The sequence below is a fragment of the Erpetoichthys calabaricus genome, chromosome 4 (assembly GCF_900747795.2).
Source record: "Erpetoichthys calabaricus chromosome 4, fErpCal1.3, whole genome shotgun sequence".
In the NCBI taxonomy this organism is placed as follows: domain Eukaryota; kingdom Metazoa; phylum Chordata; class Cladistia; order Polypteriformes; family Polypteridae; genus Erpetoichthys; species Erpetoichthys calabaricus.
Window position 1 is genome coordinate 19692266 of NC_041397.2, and position 13620 is coordinate 19705885.

The window sequence follows — 13620 nt, forward strand, 5'->3', positions numbered from 1 at the left end:
AAAAAATCTGATTCAAAAGGCATTGAAGACAGACAAGTTCTTCCTATCTCCTCCAATTAAAATATGTCTATGGAACTGGGAAAATAGCTGCAAAACACATGGAAATTATGCTGACATACACAATATGTACAGTGGGGTGACGGTTAAGTTTCACGTCAAAGACAGATGAGACAAGTAAAGATGAGAACTTGCTGAGGTGTGGTACGCACTCCTTTTTCCTAAATTTTAGAAGCTTTTCTGCCTTGGAGATTTTTATTAACAACATGTGCACAGCAACTGCATTCAAATTGTCTTCATGCTGATTATGGCGGTCTCAAGCGTGAATTGAAAGGTGATTTGGAAGCACGACAAAACATTTAGTACTGATTGCTGCTTTGTTTGGGTATATCTCTTGAATGATTACATTTGAAAATGTGCCATTATACCGGATAAAGGTCTGCATTTGAATATATGGTGGGCATATTTCTCTTGCACATATTCTGACAATGTGTATCCACATACTTGCTGAAGACTGCACTCAAGACAAAAGGATTATGGCACTGTAATGGGTCCTCCCAAATAAAAAAAATATTGCAATTGTTAGTATAAGAGCAGGTATGTAGAACCTGTACACAAGTGAGGCTTCTTGGAGGTAATCTTGTGCATAGTAATCAGTACTTGATTATATCTAACTGACAAAATAGTCTTACAATGTCTTACTCACCAAAGATGTTATCTGTAAGGCTGACATGCCAACTTCGCCCTGGGAGAGTAAATCTAAAACCTGAATCGATCACTTTCGCTGTGGAGTTTGAAAGTTTCCTCTCTTTTCTACTTGAGCTCCCATATTAAATTGATGTGCAGGTTATTATTAACTAGCTGTGTAAGCCAGTGCTGTAAAAAGCCCGGGGTCCTAGAAACTATTGAAATTGTCAGAAAATAAAACTGAAATGTAGAGATGGCAGGTAATTGAAAGGAATTACTCTGGGCATCTTTCTCTCTCTCCTAGGAGGATTCGTGTTGTCGATGTGCTCACCTTGCTTGCGCATTAGCAGCGGGAGGAACAGTAAAAGGGATACCGTTTTGCCGTTGTTAGCGGCTAAGCGACTTTGTCTTTCTTCGGAGGTTTCGTTTTGCCAATGTGTTCACTTCACTTTTGTTATTAGCAGCTGAGCGAGTTTTCTGTTTCCTTGGAGGTGGAGCCCTTATCCCGACTGCACCTCTCACTTCCAGACGGACAGACACACACAATTCCACGCATAGACGTTTATATATAAGATAAAAATAATAATAATAATACATTTTATGTATAAATCACCTTTCTCCTTTCTCATCTAAGTAATGAGACTAAAAGGATCTCATATGGGTGAGTTGTCTTCTGATGGACTGGGTAACCCCGTACAGGTTTGGTTCTTTCCTGCCGTGATACGATTCTCATTCCTGACAATCCTTAGTTTGTCCCTAATTAAATTAAGAGGGTTCTTGAATAGGAAAGATGTCTTCTGTCCACTAGAAAAGCAGTAGGTGTCCTTTCATGGTATGCACTATTATTTAGTGACTGGCTACACTGAATGATTTCATCTGAGATTAGATTAAAACCTTTATATTAAATAATAAGAGTACATAATTACTCAGTTTGTCATAGACTGTCCTGCTCTAAACGTAGGGCCAAAATATGGACAGTGGGGTCCTTTTCCCAATCAAAGGCCATTTACTAAGAGGCTTACATGCAGAAGTCATAGGTCCATATGGCTCACTATCCTGTGCAGGTGAAAGCACCATATAATATTGCAGTCTGGAATTTATAGAAAAGAACCTAAGTTTTAGGGTAAGTGTGAAAAGCAAAACAATTTCCAAGATATTACACTTGGCGTAGTTGGCAGGATCTGCACTGTGGAGGGGTGGTTTGTGCTGTGCAGAAAGGTAGGGGCTGTTTGATTTGTAATTTTAAACTGTGAAGCACAGGGGTATATCAAGGAAGAATGTGTCTTTGTCCCAAACTTTATGGAGGACACTATATTTCCATTTCTCCTATTTGTATGGTGTTGTATTATTCTTTCAGTTCTTATTTTTATCCATATTAATCTACAATTATTATGTTTATGTAAAACTATTTTTGCAATATTGTGTTTAATTTTTTGTCTATATAAAAATATTGTTTTTGGAATTATACATATTTATTTTTCATGCTATACATAATAATATATATACTCATTAGTCTTTTGCTATATCATTTGTATTTCTTTACGTGCTACTTGTCCTACCATATATGCCAGTGTCTTATTATTTTTAGATACCTCTTGTGTGTTATAATGTGGGATTAACTATATTTCTTTATAATTTAATATTTGTCTGACCTTTGCATACCCTATTCCATGTAGTCTTTTATGTTTGTGGATAAATGGAGTAGATAAATAGTAATATTACTATAGAAGCAGAATAAAAATATGTGACTCCAGGGCTTTATGTACAGACTCTTATGGCTAGAATTTAATAATGTATTAAAATACAATTTGTTAATACCACAATGGTGGTGCCATAAAGAGATCATTATATACTGTATAAAGGTAATTTGTATGACAATAAAATCCTACCTAAAACAGTGAGCTCCGCAATTTCACTTTCTCGTTCTCCAACCATGTTGGTGCCAACACAGACATATTTGCCAGCATCACTCTTTCGGGCATTTGTGATCATCAGTTTTCCTCCTCTGATCTGAAAGACAGAAACAAAAAATAAAATGTGCATGAATTTTCACTTGTGCTAGTTCAATAAGCCCTTTGTTCCTATGCGTTCAAAGACACAATAAAGAGGAGCGCGAACGTTTGAAGCTAGACAAGCATCCATCACAGCACAGATGTTATTAGACTGCAGGTTCAGTTCACGTCGGTCAGAAATACCAAAAAGTGAATGCAAAACCAAATCTGTCACTTGTCCAGTCATCATCAACATGACAGGGGCTGCAGTGGGTAACGCAATGGCAACATTCAGTTTGCAATTTTATTTTTGAGCCCAAGACCTTTGAAATGAGGGGATTTAGGGGGCATCTAAGGGTTATGAGAAATACAAAGGGCGTCAGCCGCAGTTCATTAAAGTCACCTGGCCATGACAGGGTTGAAAGGTGACATGCTCCTTAACGTGGGTTACAACCTATATATGTGTAAACGTCTGTGAAATGTTTAAAATGTCACACTTTAGAAAGTCCCTAGCAGATTTAAAGCCTCGCTTGTTTAAATACGGGCAGAACGACACCTGCAGACATCTGGGACTTGTTTGGTAAATTCCTAGGAAAATGCAAGGGCTTCTTTTTTTTTTTTTTTTTTTTTTTACGGATTTTCCTTCCTTAATGTATGGTACCTTAAAACAATGAGATAAAGGGTCTATTATATTCAGGGTGGGACGCAGGCTCTGCTAAACTGGCGATGACACTTGTGACTGAAGAAGGGCCAGAATGCTAAACTTGGTACAACATGGTGATAAAAGACTCATTTATCCCACTTTCAGACCCGCTTTATCCAATTCAGGTTCATATGGGGTTAAAAGTCTTTACAATTTGGAAGCATTATTTTTTGTACCCTGGGATCTGTAAATGAAATTCAAACAGATCCATTATCTGCTCACTGGTAAAAGCTTTCCCATTTTTCACATTTCGAAATGCACTTCACCACATGCATTTTCTTTATAAGACTCACTGCATAATTTGCTAGATGCCAGTATCTGCTCAGAATTTGTATTTGTACTTGGAGTAGTGTGCCCAGCTGCCAAGGCAATGCTGGGAGTGACCACACAAAATGAAGAACGAAGGGCGGGTCAGGTCAGGGGGACTAAAGGACGACTGTCACGGGGCATATAAGGGGGGATATGTTTTGATGGGATGTTTGTGCAACATGAGTGGCAGAGCAGCAGACTGCACTTGAATTTTCACTTAGAATTGGAATGGGGGGGGGGGGGGCAAAGTGGGTACTGCAATTAGACAGTATATCAGAATATTACCTAAAATAATTCTGTATTGTAATAATAATTAGACTGCATAGTGGAACAACAGAATAACCTTATTTAAAATTATACTGTATCAGAATAAGTGGGGGTAGCAAAGTGACATAGCGGGAAGTGCAATTTGACTGTATTTTAGAATAACATTGTATAAAATCATACTGTTTGGAAATAATTGGTGTTGCAAAGTTACACAGTGGGTAGTGAAATCACACTGCAGATTATATAAAATTATACTGTATAGAAATAAGTGGGGGTGGTAAAATGGCACAGTGGGTACTGCAATTAGATCATATAGTGAAATAATGGAATAACCTTATTTAAAATTATATTGTATCAGAATAAGTGAGGAGTGACAAGATGGCATAGTGAGGACTGCAATTAAACTGCATTTTGAATTAGTATTATATAAAATTATACTGTATAGAAATAATTGGGATGGAAAAATTAAATAGTGGGTAGTGAAAACACACTGCAGATTATATACAGTTATACTGTATAGAAATAAGCAGGGGTGGTGAAGTGGCACAGTGGGTAGTGCAATCAGATCATATACTGGAATAACAGAAGAACCTTATATAAAATTATTTTGTATAGAAATAAGTGGGGGTGTCAAAGTGGCACAGCAGGTAGTTAAATCTGACTGGATTTTCAAATAAAGTTATATAAAATGATACAGCATCAAAATAACTAGGGGTGTTAAAGTAGCACAGTGGGTAGTTAAATCTGACTGCATTTTCAAATAATGTTATATAAAATTATATTGTATAGACATAACTGGGGGTGTCAAAGTGGCACAGTGAGTAGTTAAATCTGACTGCATTTTCAAATAATGTTATATAAATATATATTGTATAGACATAACTGGGGGTGTCAAAGTGGCACAGTGGGTAGTTAAATCTGACTGCATTTTTAAGTAATGTATACAATGATACTTCCATAGGTCTGATCACGGTCTGATTATTTGGGGCTTGGCGGAGGTTTGCCAACTTGCCGACCAACCACAAGTGTTACCTGGTAAGTGACCACCCAAATATCAGATTGTGCTCAGACCAATGTAGGAAATACTCTGATCTTCACCCTGTCGAGTAAGTAAACCAGCCGCCGTGGGGCAACATCTGAGGCTTTGCCTCGGGTGCTGATGTCTGAGGTAAACCTGGTGAGTCCCAAGAAGGGCAAAACACGTGTTGTGTATGATTTGGCAGGTACTATATAACACAATATACTGTATTGAAATAATTGGGGGTGCCAAAGCGGCACAGTGGGTAGTGTACTTTGGAATAATGTTACATAAAATTATACTGTATTAAAATAATTGGGGGAAAGAAAGTGGCACAGTTGGTAGTGATATCAGACCATATAATCGATAGAATTATATTGTATACAGATAAGTAGGGGGTTATGAAGTGGCACAGTATGTAGTGAAATTGCATTATTTAATATTATAAATCCATACATCCATCTTCTAATCCTAGTATTGTATCAAAATCAGTGGGGGGTTCCAAAGTGGCACAGCAATTAGTGAAATAAGTCTGCATTTTGTATAAAATTATACTGTATAGAAATAAGTGGAGGTTACCAAGGTGGTACAGAGGGTAGTGCAAGGAAATTGTACAGTGGAATAATAGAATAATCTTATTTAAAATTATACTGTATAGAAATTAGTAGGGGTGACAAAGTGGCACAGAGTGTAGTGAAATTAAAGCATATATTGGAATAACATTACTGAAAATTACCCATCCATTCATTCATCTTCTAAGCCTGTTATTGTATTGAAAAAAAGTGGCATAGCAAGTAATAAATCAGGCCGCATATTATATAAAATGACGCTGTGTAGAAATCAGATGGGGTGGTACACTGGGTGGTAAAATTAGACTGTGTATTGAATGACATTTTCTTTGTTGAAATGAGTAGAGGTGACGCAGTAGTGCAATTTTAGTGCACTTTTTGATTATAAAATTGAACTACACTGTATTTGTATAGGGTGGCAAAGCCGGTAGTGCAAACAGACGTATATTGGAATACCATTCCATAAATTATATTGTATTAATAAAGAGGAGGGTGAGAAAATAGCAAGGTGGGGAGCGTAATTTGAGTAAGGCTATATTAAATTATACACTATTTAAAAAATAAGGATGTAGAGTAAAGGGTAGTGACATTTTACTGCATATTATACAAAATTATACTGATAGAAATAAGTGGGGTTAACAAAGTAGCACAGTGAATAGCGCAATTAGACAGTATAGTAGAATAACAAGCACTTTGTTGAAAAATGGAGGGGTGGCAAAGTGGCACAGCAGGTAGAACAATTTAAATTCACTTTGGAATTACAATAGAGAATTACATTGTGTTGAATTGAGGGTGGCAAACTTGGTAGTGCAATTAGACCGTATATTGGACTAACATAAATTATAATGTATTGAAAAAACTGGACCACAAAAGTGACACAGTAGTAGTGTAGTTTAAATGTATTTTGGAATAACATTAAAATTAAAATTATACAGTAATGAAATGAGTGGGGGTGGTGCAGCAGGTAATCATATTAGACTTCAAAATATATACAATTATACCATATAGAAATAATTGGGGGTGGCAAAATGGCACATTAGCTAGTGTAATTAGATTGTATTATAGAGAATTACATGGTATTGGAATAGGCAGGGGTGGCAAAGTCTCAAGGTGAATAGTGCAATTAGATGTAAATTGGAATTACAATGTGTAGAATAAATGTATATTGAACAACTCTATATACAATATTGCAGTACTAAAACACAGAGGTGACAAGGTGGTGCAGTAGGTAGTGCAAGTACAGTTTATATTTGAATAACATCTGTGGCAAAAGCGCTCTCTTGGCCTAACCTGACAGACTGGCAGTGGAGCGATATATAAAAATAAACAAAAAGATTATATTTTGTCGTCAGCCGTAGGGCACGTCTTCCCCGTGTCCCATAGGCCCTACACAGTCCCAAAAACACCAAATGAAAAACACCCAAAAACACACTCTTCTTTCTCCTCCACGGCAGCGTCGTCGTCCTCCTCCTCCTCCTCCTCCCAGGCCTGTGGCCCCAATGCATCACGCATCCCAGGGGACGTAGTATGCATCTCATGGCTGCTCCTCTGGCTCCAGTGTCAAAGGGGCGTCCCGGCCGTCCGCCACACATCATACAACATCGGTGGAGGTAAAATGGTCAGCAGTGCTCTCTCACTGCCCAGAAGAAGACCGGGCATGAATCCCCGTCTGTGTGTGCGCTTTGCATGTCCTCCCTGTGTTTCTGCACTTTTTCTTAGCACACTCTCCAAAGACATGCAGGTTAAGTAAACTGCACTCTCGTGATTGAGTGAACTCTAACATGAGCTCTTCTCCTTCCAGGGCTGGTTACTATTTTGTGCTCTGCCTGATTGGATTCTTCCCACTTTCCCAAAGCTGATTCCCAAATGGGCCCTGTGTGTGTGAGTGGGGCCCATGATGGACTGTGCCCACTGCAAACCTGTTTCCCACCTTGCGTCCAGGGCTACAAGAAATGGCTCAGGCCCCTTGTTGTGTTAGGCTATGCTTAGTTACCTTTAGCTACAGGAAGTACATGAAGACCACGAGGTGGCCACCATTTACAGCACCCCTTAAATGATCTACTGCCCCCTTTGAGTCACCAGACTAGGAACTGAACTCAGGTGTCTGCCTGTGCGGCAGCAGCACAGATAATGAGCCCATGAGCACTCAGTCAAGGACTCAATCAGGCCAAGCACTGCTCCTCATATTATCCATTTCTCTGATAAAAAGCTGAATCCAGGTGCCCACAGCTGTACGACAACAGTACTAACCACTGTGCCAGCCTACACACTACTCATAAAATGATTTATTGCTCTGTATATGCGCTTCACAAAGAAAATGGCTGCTTTGGGGGCTGACTCCACATCCCAGGTCTGTGAGGTAAGAAGACTACTAGTCACATAGACTGTCCTTATTATTATCTGTTCATTTCATTCATACACATCTGACCGGACCGGAGACTGAACCAGGTCCATGAGGCTGTGAGGGAGATGCAAAAACCATCATGCCACCATGCCCACTGCCCTCTTAGATTATCTGTTTCTATTATCATATTCATCACACAAACAGCGTCCGGTCAGGGACACAATCCAGGTGTCTGCATTAATGAGGCAACAGCACTCACCACTGTGCCACCCCACATACTGCCACCTCAGATTGCCAATCGCATGTTTTATATCCCTCAAACAGAGAACGACTTGTCTAAAGACTGAATCCAGGTCTTTGTGTCTGTAGAGTGCAAAATGATGAACAAATTATTTGGAACACCTGTCGATCTGCTTATGCATGCAATTATCTAATCAGCCAATCATGTGCCAGTAGCACAAAGCATCAAATCATGTGGATTCAGGTCAGAAGCTTCAGTTAATGTTCACATCAAACACCACAAATAGAAGATGTGTGATCTCAATTCTGCCATGATTGTTGGAGCCTGATGGGCTGGTCTGAGTATTTCAGTTACTGGTGGTCTTTATTCAGAAAAATCATCCAGTGAGCGTCAGTTCTCTCGATGGAGACACCTTGTTAATGAAAGATGTCAAAGAAGAATGGCCAGACTGACAAAAAAAGGCTATGGTAACTCCGGTAAACAAACCATACAACTGTGGTGGGCAGAAAAGCATCTTAGAATGTGCAACACGTCGGACCTTGAGGCGGAGGGGCTACAACAGCAGATGAGCACAAGGACATCAATTTCAACTCAGGAGTGTCACTTGCTTCAGCACTTATTAGGGGCTTAGCCCAAGCTCTCGTACAACTCGGGGTCCCCCTTGGACTTGTCATGCCTTCAATGATCACAGTCCCCCTCGGGGTATTTGCACTGTCGGTGGTCATTTTCAGAGTGATAAACGGGAGGAATCACAAGATCAGGGGCTATAAGCATACGTGCATTGAGCATTTGGGGAAGGCTCTCAAAGATTCAGGGGCTACACACCTGAGATCGGGGGCTAAAGTCCCCCCCCCTCCCCACAATGCAACTGTTTCAGATTATTTCATGGAAAATTGTGACTTTTTTTTTTTTAAACAAAAGCATGGTGTCATGTAAGTTGTGTTCTGCCCCTGAGCTGTCAAGGTGTAGAAAAATGTATGGACATTAAAATTCTGCGTATGTATGCTAGAGAATTCCAGAAACAAAAATGAGTTTTAAAAATGCACATTTTTTAAAAATTCACTTCTTTGTTGCCTTCACAATTCTTAGCAATCTGAAAACCTTCTCTAGTAATATAGTAGTCTCCAATTTTATCGTGAAATACTAAGCCAAACTGAAAACATTCATTTCATTCTGAAACTTTTGTTAATGCATCGCTGCGGTGCTCAGGGAATCAATAACCCAATAATTAACCCGGCTACAAATTCTCACTCGGCCGCTTAACAAAATGAAGCATTTGGCAGCAGTCAGCCACGCTAACTCCCCCCCCATACGTGTCCTGCTAAGCACTTGACAGGCGTATAATGGGGTCTAATGGTTGACCAAGGTGAGTGCAGCTGCAGAGTTTAAGGAAATTAATCCAACCTCACGGTCAGCAGCGTTTCTGCGTTTCATCAGAGTCTGGCCTGTCACGCCACAGCAACAAGTGGAGCAAATTGAAATGTGACATTAAAGCAGAGGGAGTATTGGAGCTCATTTGCTTATTTGTATGTTTTCTGGTTTGTGTCTGTGTAATGGATATAAAAGAGCAGCAGATAATTTGAGGGGTGGTGTGCACTGTGGCACAGTAATTTGTACTCGTGCCTCACAGCTTCAGGGACATGGCTTCAGTTCCCTGACTGATCACCGTTTGTGTGACATATATAAAAAGAGCAGTAGAAAACTGAAAGGGCGATGTGCAGGGTGACACAGTGGGTGGCATTGCTACTCCACAGACACAGGTACCCGAGTTCAAGTCCCAGTGTGATGTATATAAATGGTACAGTAACACTGGACAACACCGTTGGGTTTATCTTACGGATTTCGGCCAACTGATCACAAAAATCTCCTTTCTTATCATGCACCGTTTTATGCAAATATGCAGTCCCCTGTTTTTGTGATTTCCTCTCATATTGTAAGTCTACATATGCAGTACATCAATTACAACTGGAACATCTGTGGTGATCTAAAACTGGAGGGACTGCTACTGGGAATGCAGCTTAGATACACCAAGTACTGTGAATGGGACAGCCGTGCTAAAGAGTCTCGTTGCATTAAAAAGAACTGGCCGCTCCATAAGGGCAGAACAGTGTGGCACATAAACCACTTCTCGACCCAACAAGTGACTGATAAACAAGGAAGGTGAAGGATTATGATATTTGAGACAGTTATTTCCATGAGTAACTGATGCCAAAGCATTTCTGATGGTCCACAAATTAGACACATCATCAATGACAAGCTACAGTTAGGTCCATAACTATTTGGACAGAGACAATTTTTTTCTAATTTTGGTTCTGTACATTACCACAATGAATTTTAAATGAAACAACTCAGATGCAGTTGAAGTGCAGACTTTCAGCTTTAATTCAGTGGGATGAACAAAACGATTGCATAAAAATGTGAGGCAACTAAAGCATTTCTTGAACACAATCACCCCACACACACACCAAGCACACACTAGGGCCAATTTAGAATTGCCAATGCACCTAACCTGTATGTCTTTGGACTGTGGGAGAACATGCAAACTCCATGCAGGGAGGACCCGGGAAGCGAACCCGGGTCTCCTAACTGCGAGGCAGCAGCGCTACCCACTGCGCCACCCTATAATCCAATCCAATCCAATCCATCCATTTTCCAACCCGCTGAATCCGAACACAGGGTCACGGGGGTCTGCTGGAGCCAATCCCAGCCAACACAGGGTACAAGGCAGGAAAAAAACCCTGGGCAGGGTGTGCATATATACATACACACACACCAAACACACACTAGGGACAATTTATATTCACCAGTGCACCTAATCTGCATGTCTTTGGGAGGAATCCAACGCAGACACGGGGAGAACATGCAAACTCCACACAGGGAGGACCCGGGAAGCGAACCCAGGTCTCCTAACTGCGAGGCAGCAGCGCTAACCGCTGCACAACCGCACCACCCTATAATATAATATAATATAATATAATATAATATAATATAATATAATATAATATAATATAATATAATATAATCCATCCATTTTCCAACCCGCTGAATCCGAACACAGGGTCACGGGGGTCTGCTGGAGGCAATCCCAGCAAACACAGGGCGCACGGCAGGAAACAAACCAAGGGCAGGGCGCCAGCCCACCACAGATATAATATCCATCCATCCATCCATTTTCCAACCCGCTGAATCCGAACACAGGGTCACGGGGGTCTGCTGGAGCCAATCCCAGCCAACACAGGGCACAAGGCAGGAAACAATCCCAGGCAGGGTGCCAACCCACCGCAGCAGATATAATATAATATAATATAATATAATATAATATAATATAATATAATATAATATAATATAATATAATATAATATAATATAAATGTAATGAATTATTATTATTATTATAATATACAGCCTAGGCTTCTTTCCTGCTAGGATAGGCTCCCGCGCTCCATAATTCAAAATTGGATTGTGGTTTGGAAACTGCTATATGATAATATAATACAGTATAATATCCATTTCCATTCATTTTCTTAATCCGCTTATCCATGGCAGGACTGTGGAGTAGCTGGTGCTAATCCCAGCAATCATCAGGTGCAAGACAGGAGCAACACCTTGATAGGGTGCTAGTCCATCACAGGGTGAATACACACACACACACACACACTAGGGTCAATTTAGCATGTCTTTGGATGGTGGGAAGAAACCACAGCACCCAGAAGAAACACAGGCAGCCATTGGGAGAAAACATGCAAACTCCACACGAGCAGGATCAGTGGCTCCAAGTAAAATATCATGGTTCTCTCTCAGAAAAGAGAGGATTGCTCTTGCCCTATGAGGGGTAGAACATCACATCTTAGTGGAGAAGTTCAAGTATCTTAGGATCTTGATCGCGAGTGATGGAAGAAAGAAATGTGAGATTGATAAGTGAATTTGAGCAGATGTTGCTATTACACTGGGGTTGTATTGGTCCACAGTGGTATAGCGGGAGCTGAGTTTTAGAGACAAAACTCTCTGTTTACAGGTCAATTGACATCCCTGTCCTCACCTATAGTCAAGAGCTGCGGGTAATGACTGAAGAATGAGTTTAGAAGTACAAGAGTCAGAAATGAGGTCTCTTCGCGGGATGGTTCTGCTAACTGCGGTGAAACGAGTCAAGTGCGGCATCAGTTGTTTTCATTGATTCATTTATTGAATAATTGCAGTGCAAGCCATTTTTGCTCATGTCAGTGTGGGTGCATACGTGAAGGCGTGCGTTGACGTTAATGGGTGATTGTCAGGTGGCAGCAGTGCTGCAATTAGGAGGCACCAGGTCAGTGTGAGGTGGAATAAATGGGAGCGGGGTTAGTACAGAGAGGAGTAGTAGTCGGTGTATGGATCAGAGACCAGGCAATCGCTGGGAAGACCGGTAACAGTAAGGAGGACAAGTTGGGCAGAACCCATCATACTGACTGATCTGTGGAGGTTGGGTGACAGCATCACGAGGTGGATGTGCTCTCACCTGATGAATAACTGAATAGTGGAGCTGGAAAGAGGAGGAAAGGCCACGGGAGTTGGTGGAAGGAGGGAGGTACCAATGCAGCCTCATCCATGGGAAGGCAAGGCAACCTGGGAGCTGCTATGTCTGGAAGAGGGTGGCAGTTCGGGTCTGTGTGGACTGGTAAAGGTGCAGACCGGGATGCAGTGTCGGGGGAATTTCAAAGGATGGGGAAAGCATAAAGGCAGCATGAACATTGTTTCAATTTTCTAGTTAGGATTTTAACATATTTTTTGGATTATTACCACTATGGGGAGCACAGCATTCAGTTGCTCTGCTACCCAGCTTTGGAACTCACTACCATCTGAGCTTAGAAATATTGAATCATTTTCACTTTTCAAATCTAAACTTAAAACTCATTTGTTTAAGACTGCTTTTTCTCTTTGATTACAATTGCTGTGTCTGATTTTAATTTTTGTATTTTAGTTTTGTTTATAATGTGTGTTTTATCTATTGTACGGTGTCCTTGAGTGTTTAAAAGGCGCCTACAAATAAATAAAATGTATTAATATTATTAAGAAGCTTTATCAGTGTAATCTTATTTTTTGTAGACTCTGTTCACTTCACTATCTAATAAAATGATTTAGCGACACTAATTATTGCCTTTTATGATTTCATTACATTGTAAGTCGTTGGTTAGGTCAACAGATAAAGGCAGGCCTCAGACAGAATTCTGCAGAGAAAGGAAGACAAAGGCCAAGAGCTGTAAGTTCAGAGACCCACGGAGACCAATGAAACTGGACGGGGTGTCAACTTTCTTAAGCAGAACAGCAGCGACTTTTCAAACATTTCAAGGTCAGAGCCTAGGGAGTGAGGCACTAAAGCATGTTATTTCCTGAAAAGAATTACCTCATGGGCAACTATTCAGTGGATTTTTTTTATAAAGGAATGCTAATGAACAAAAATATCAGAAATGGCTTATGTGGAAAAAAAAGAACTAGACCAGCTCTGAAAATACAATATCCAA

The 13620-nt window shown here is 40.4% G+C and overlaps 1 protein-coding gene across 4 annotated transcripts in view; it reads right to left on the reverse strand.

Annotated features, from left to right (window-relative positions):
* The window catches only part of robo1 (roundabout, axon guidance receptor, homolog 1 (Drosophila)), a 1485956-nt gene that overhangs the window by 203476 nt on the left and 1268860 nt on the right, over nt 1-13620 (reverse strand). For all 4 annotated transcript variants that reach the window (XM_051926301.1, XM_051926302.1, XM_051926300.1 and 1 more), the window contains one exon: nt 2574-2694. In XM_051926301.1, coding sequence (XP_051782261.1) covers nt 2574-2694 — 121 coding nt within the window. The remainder of the gene's footprint in view (nt 1-2573; nt 2695-13620) is intronic.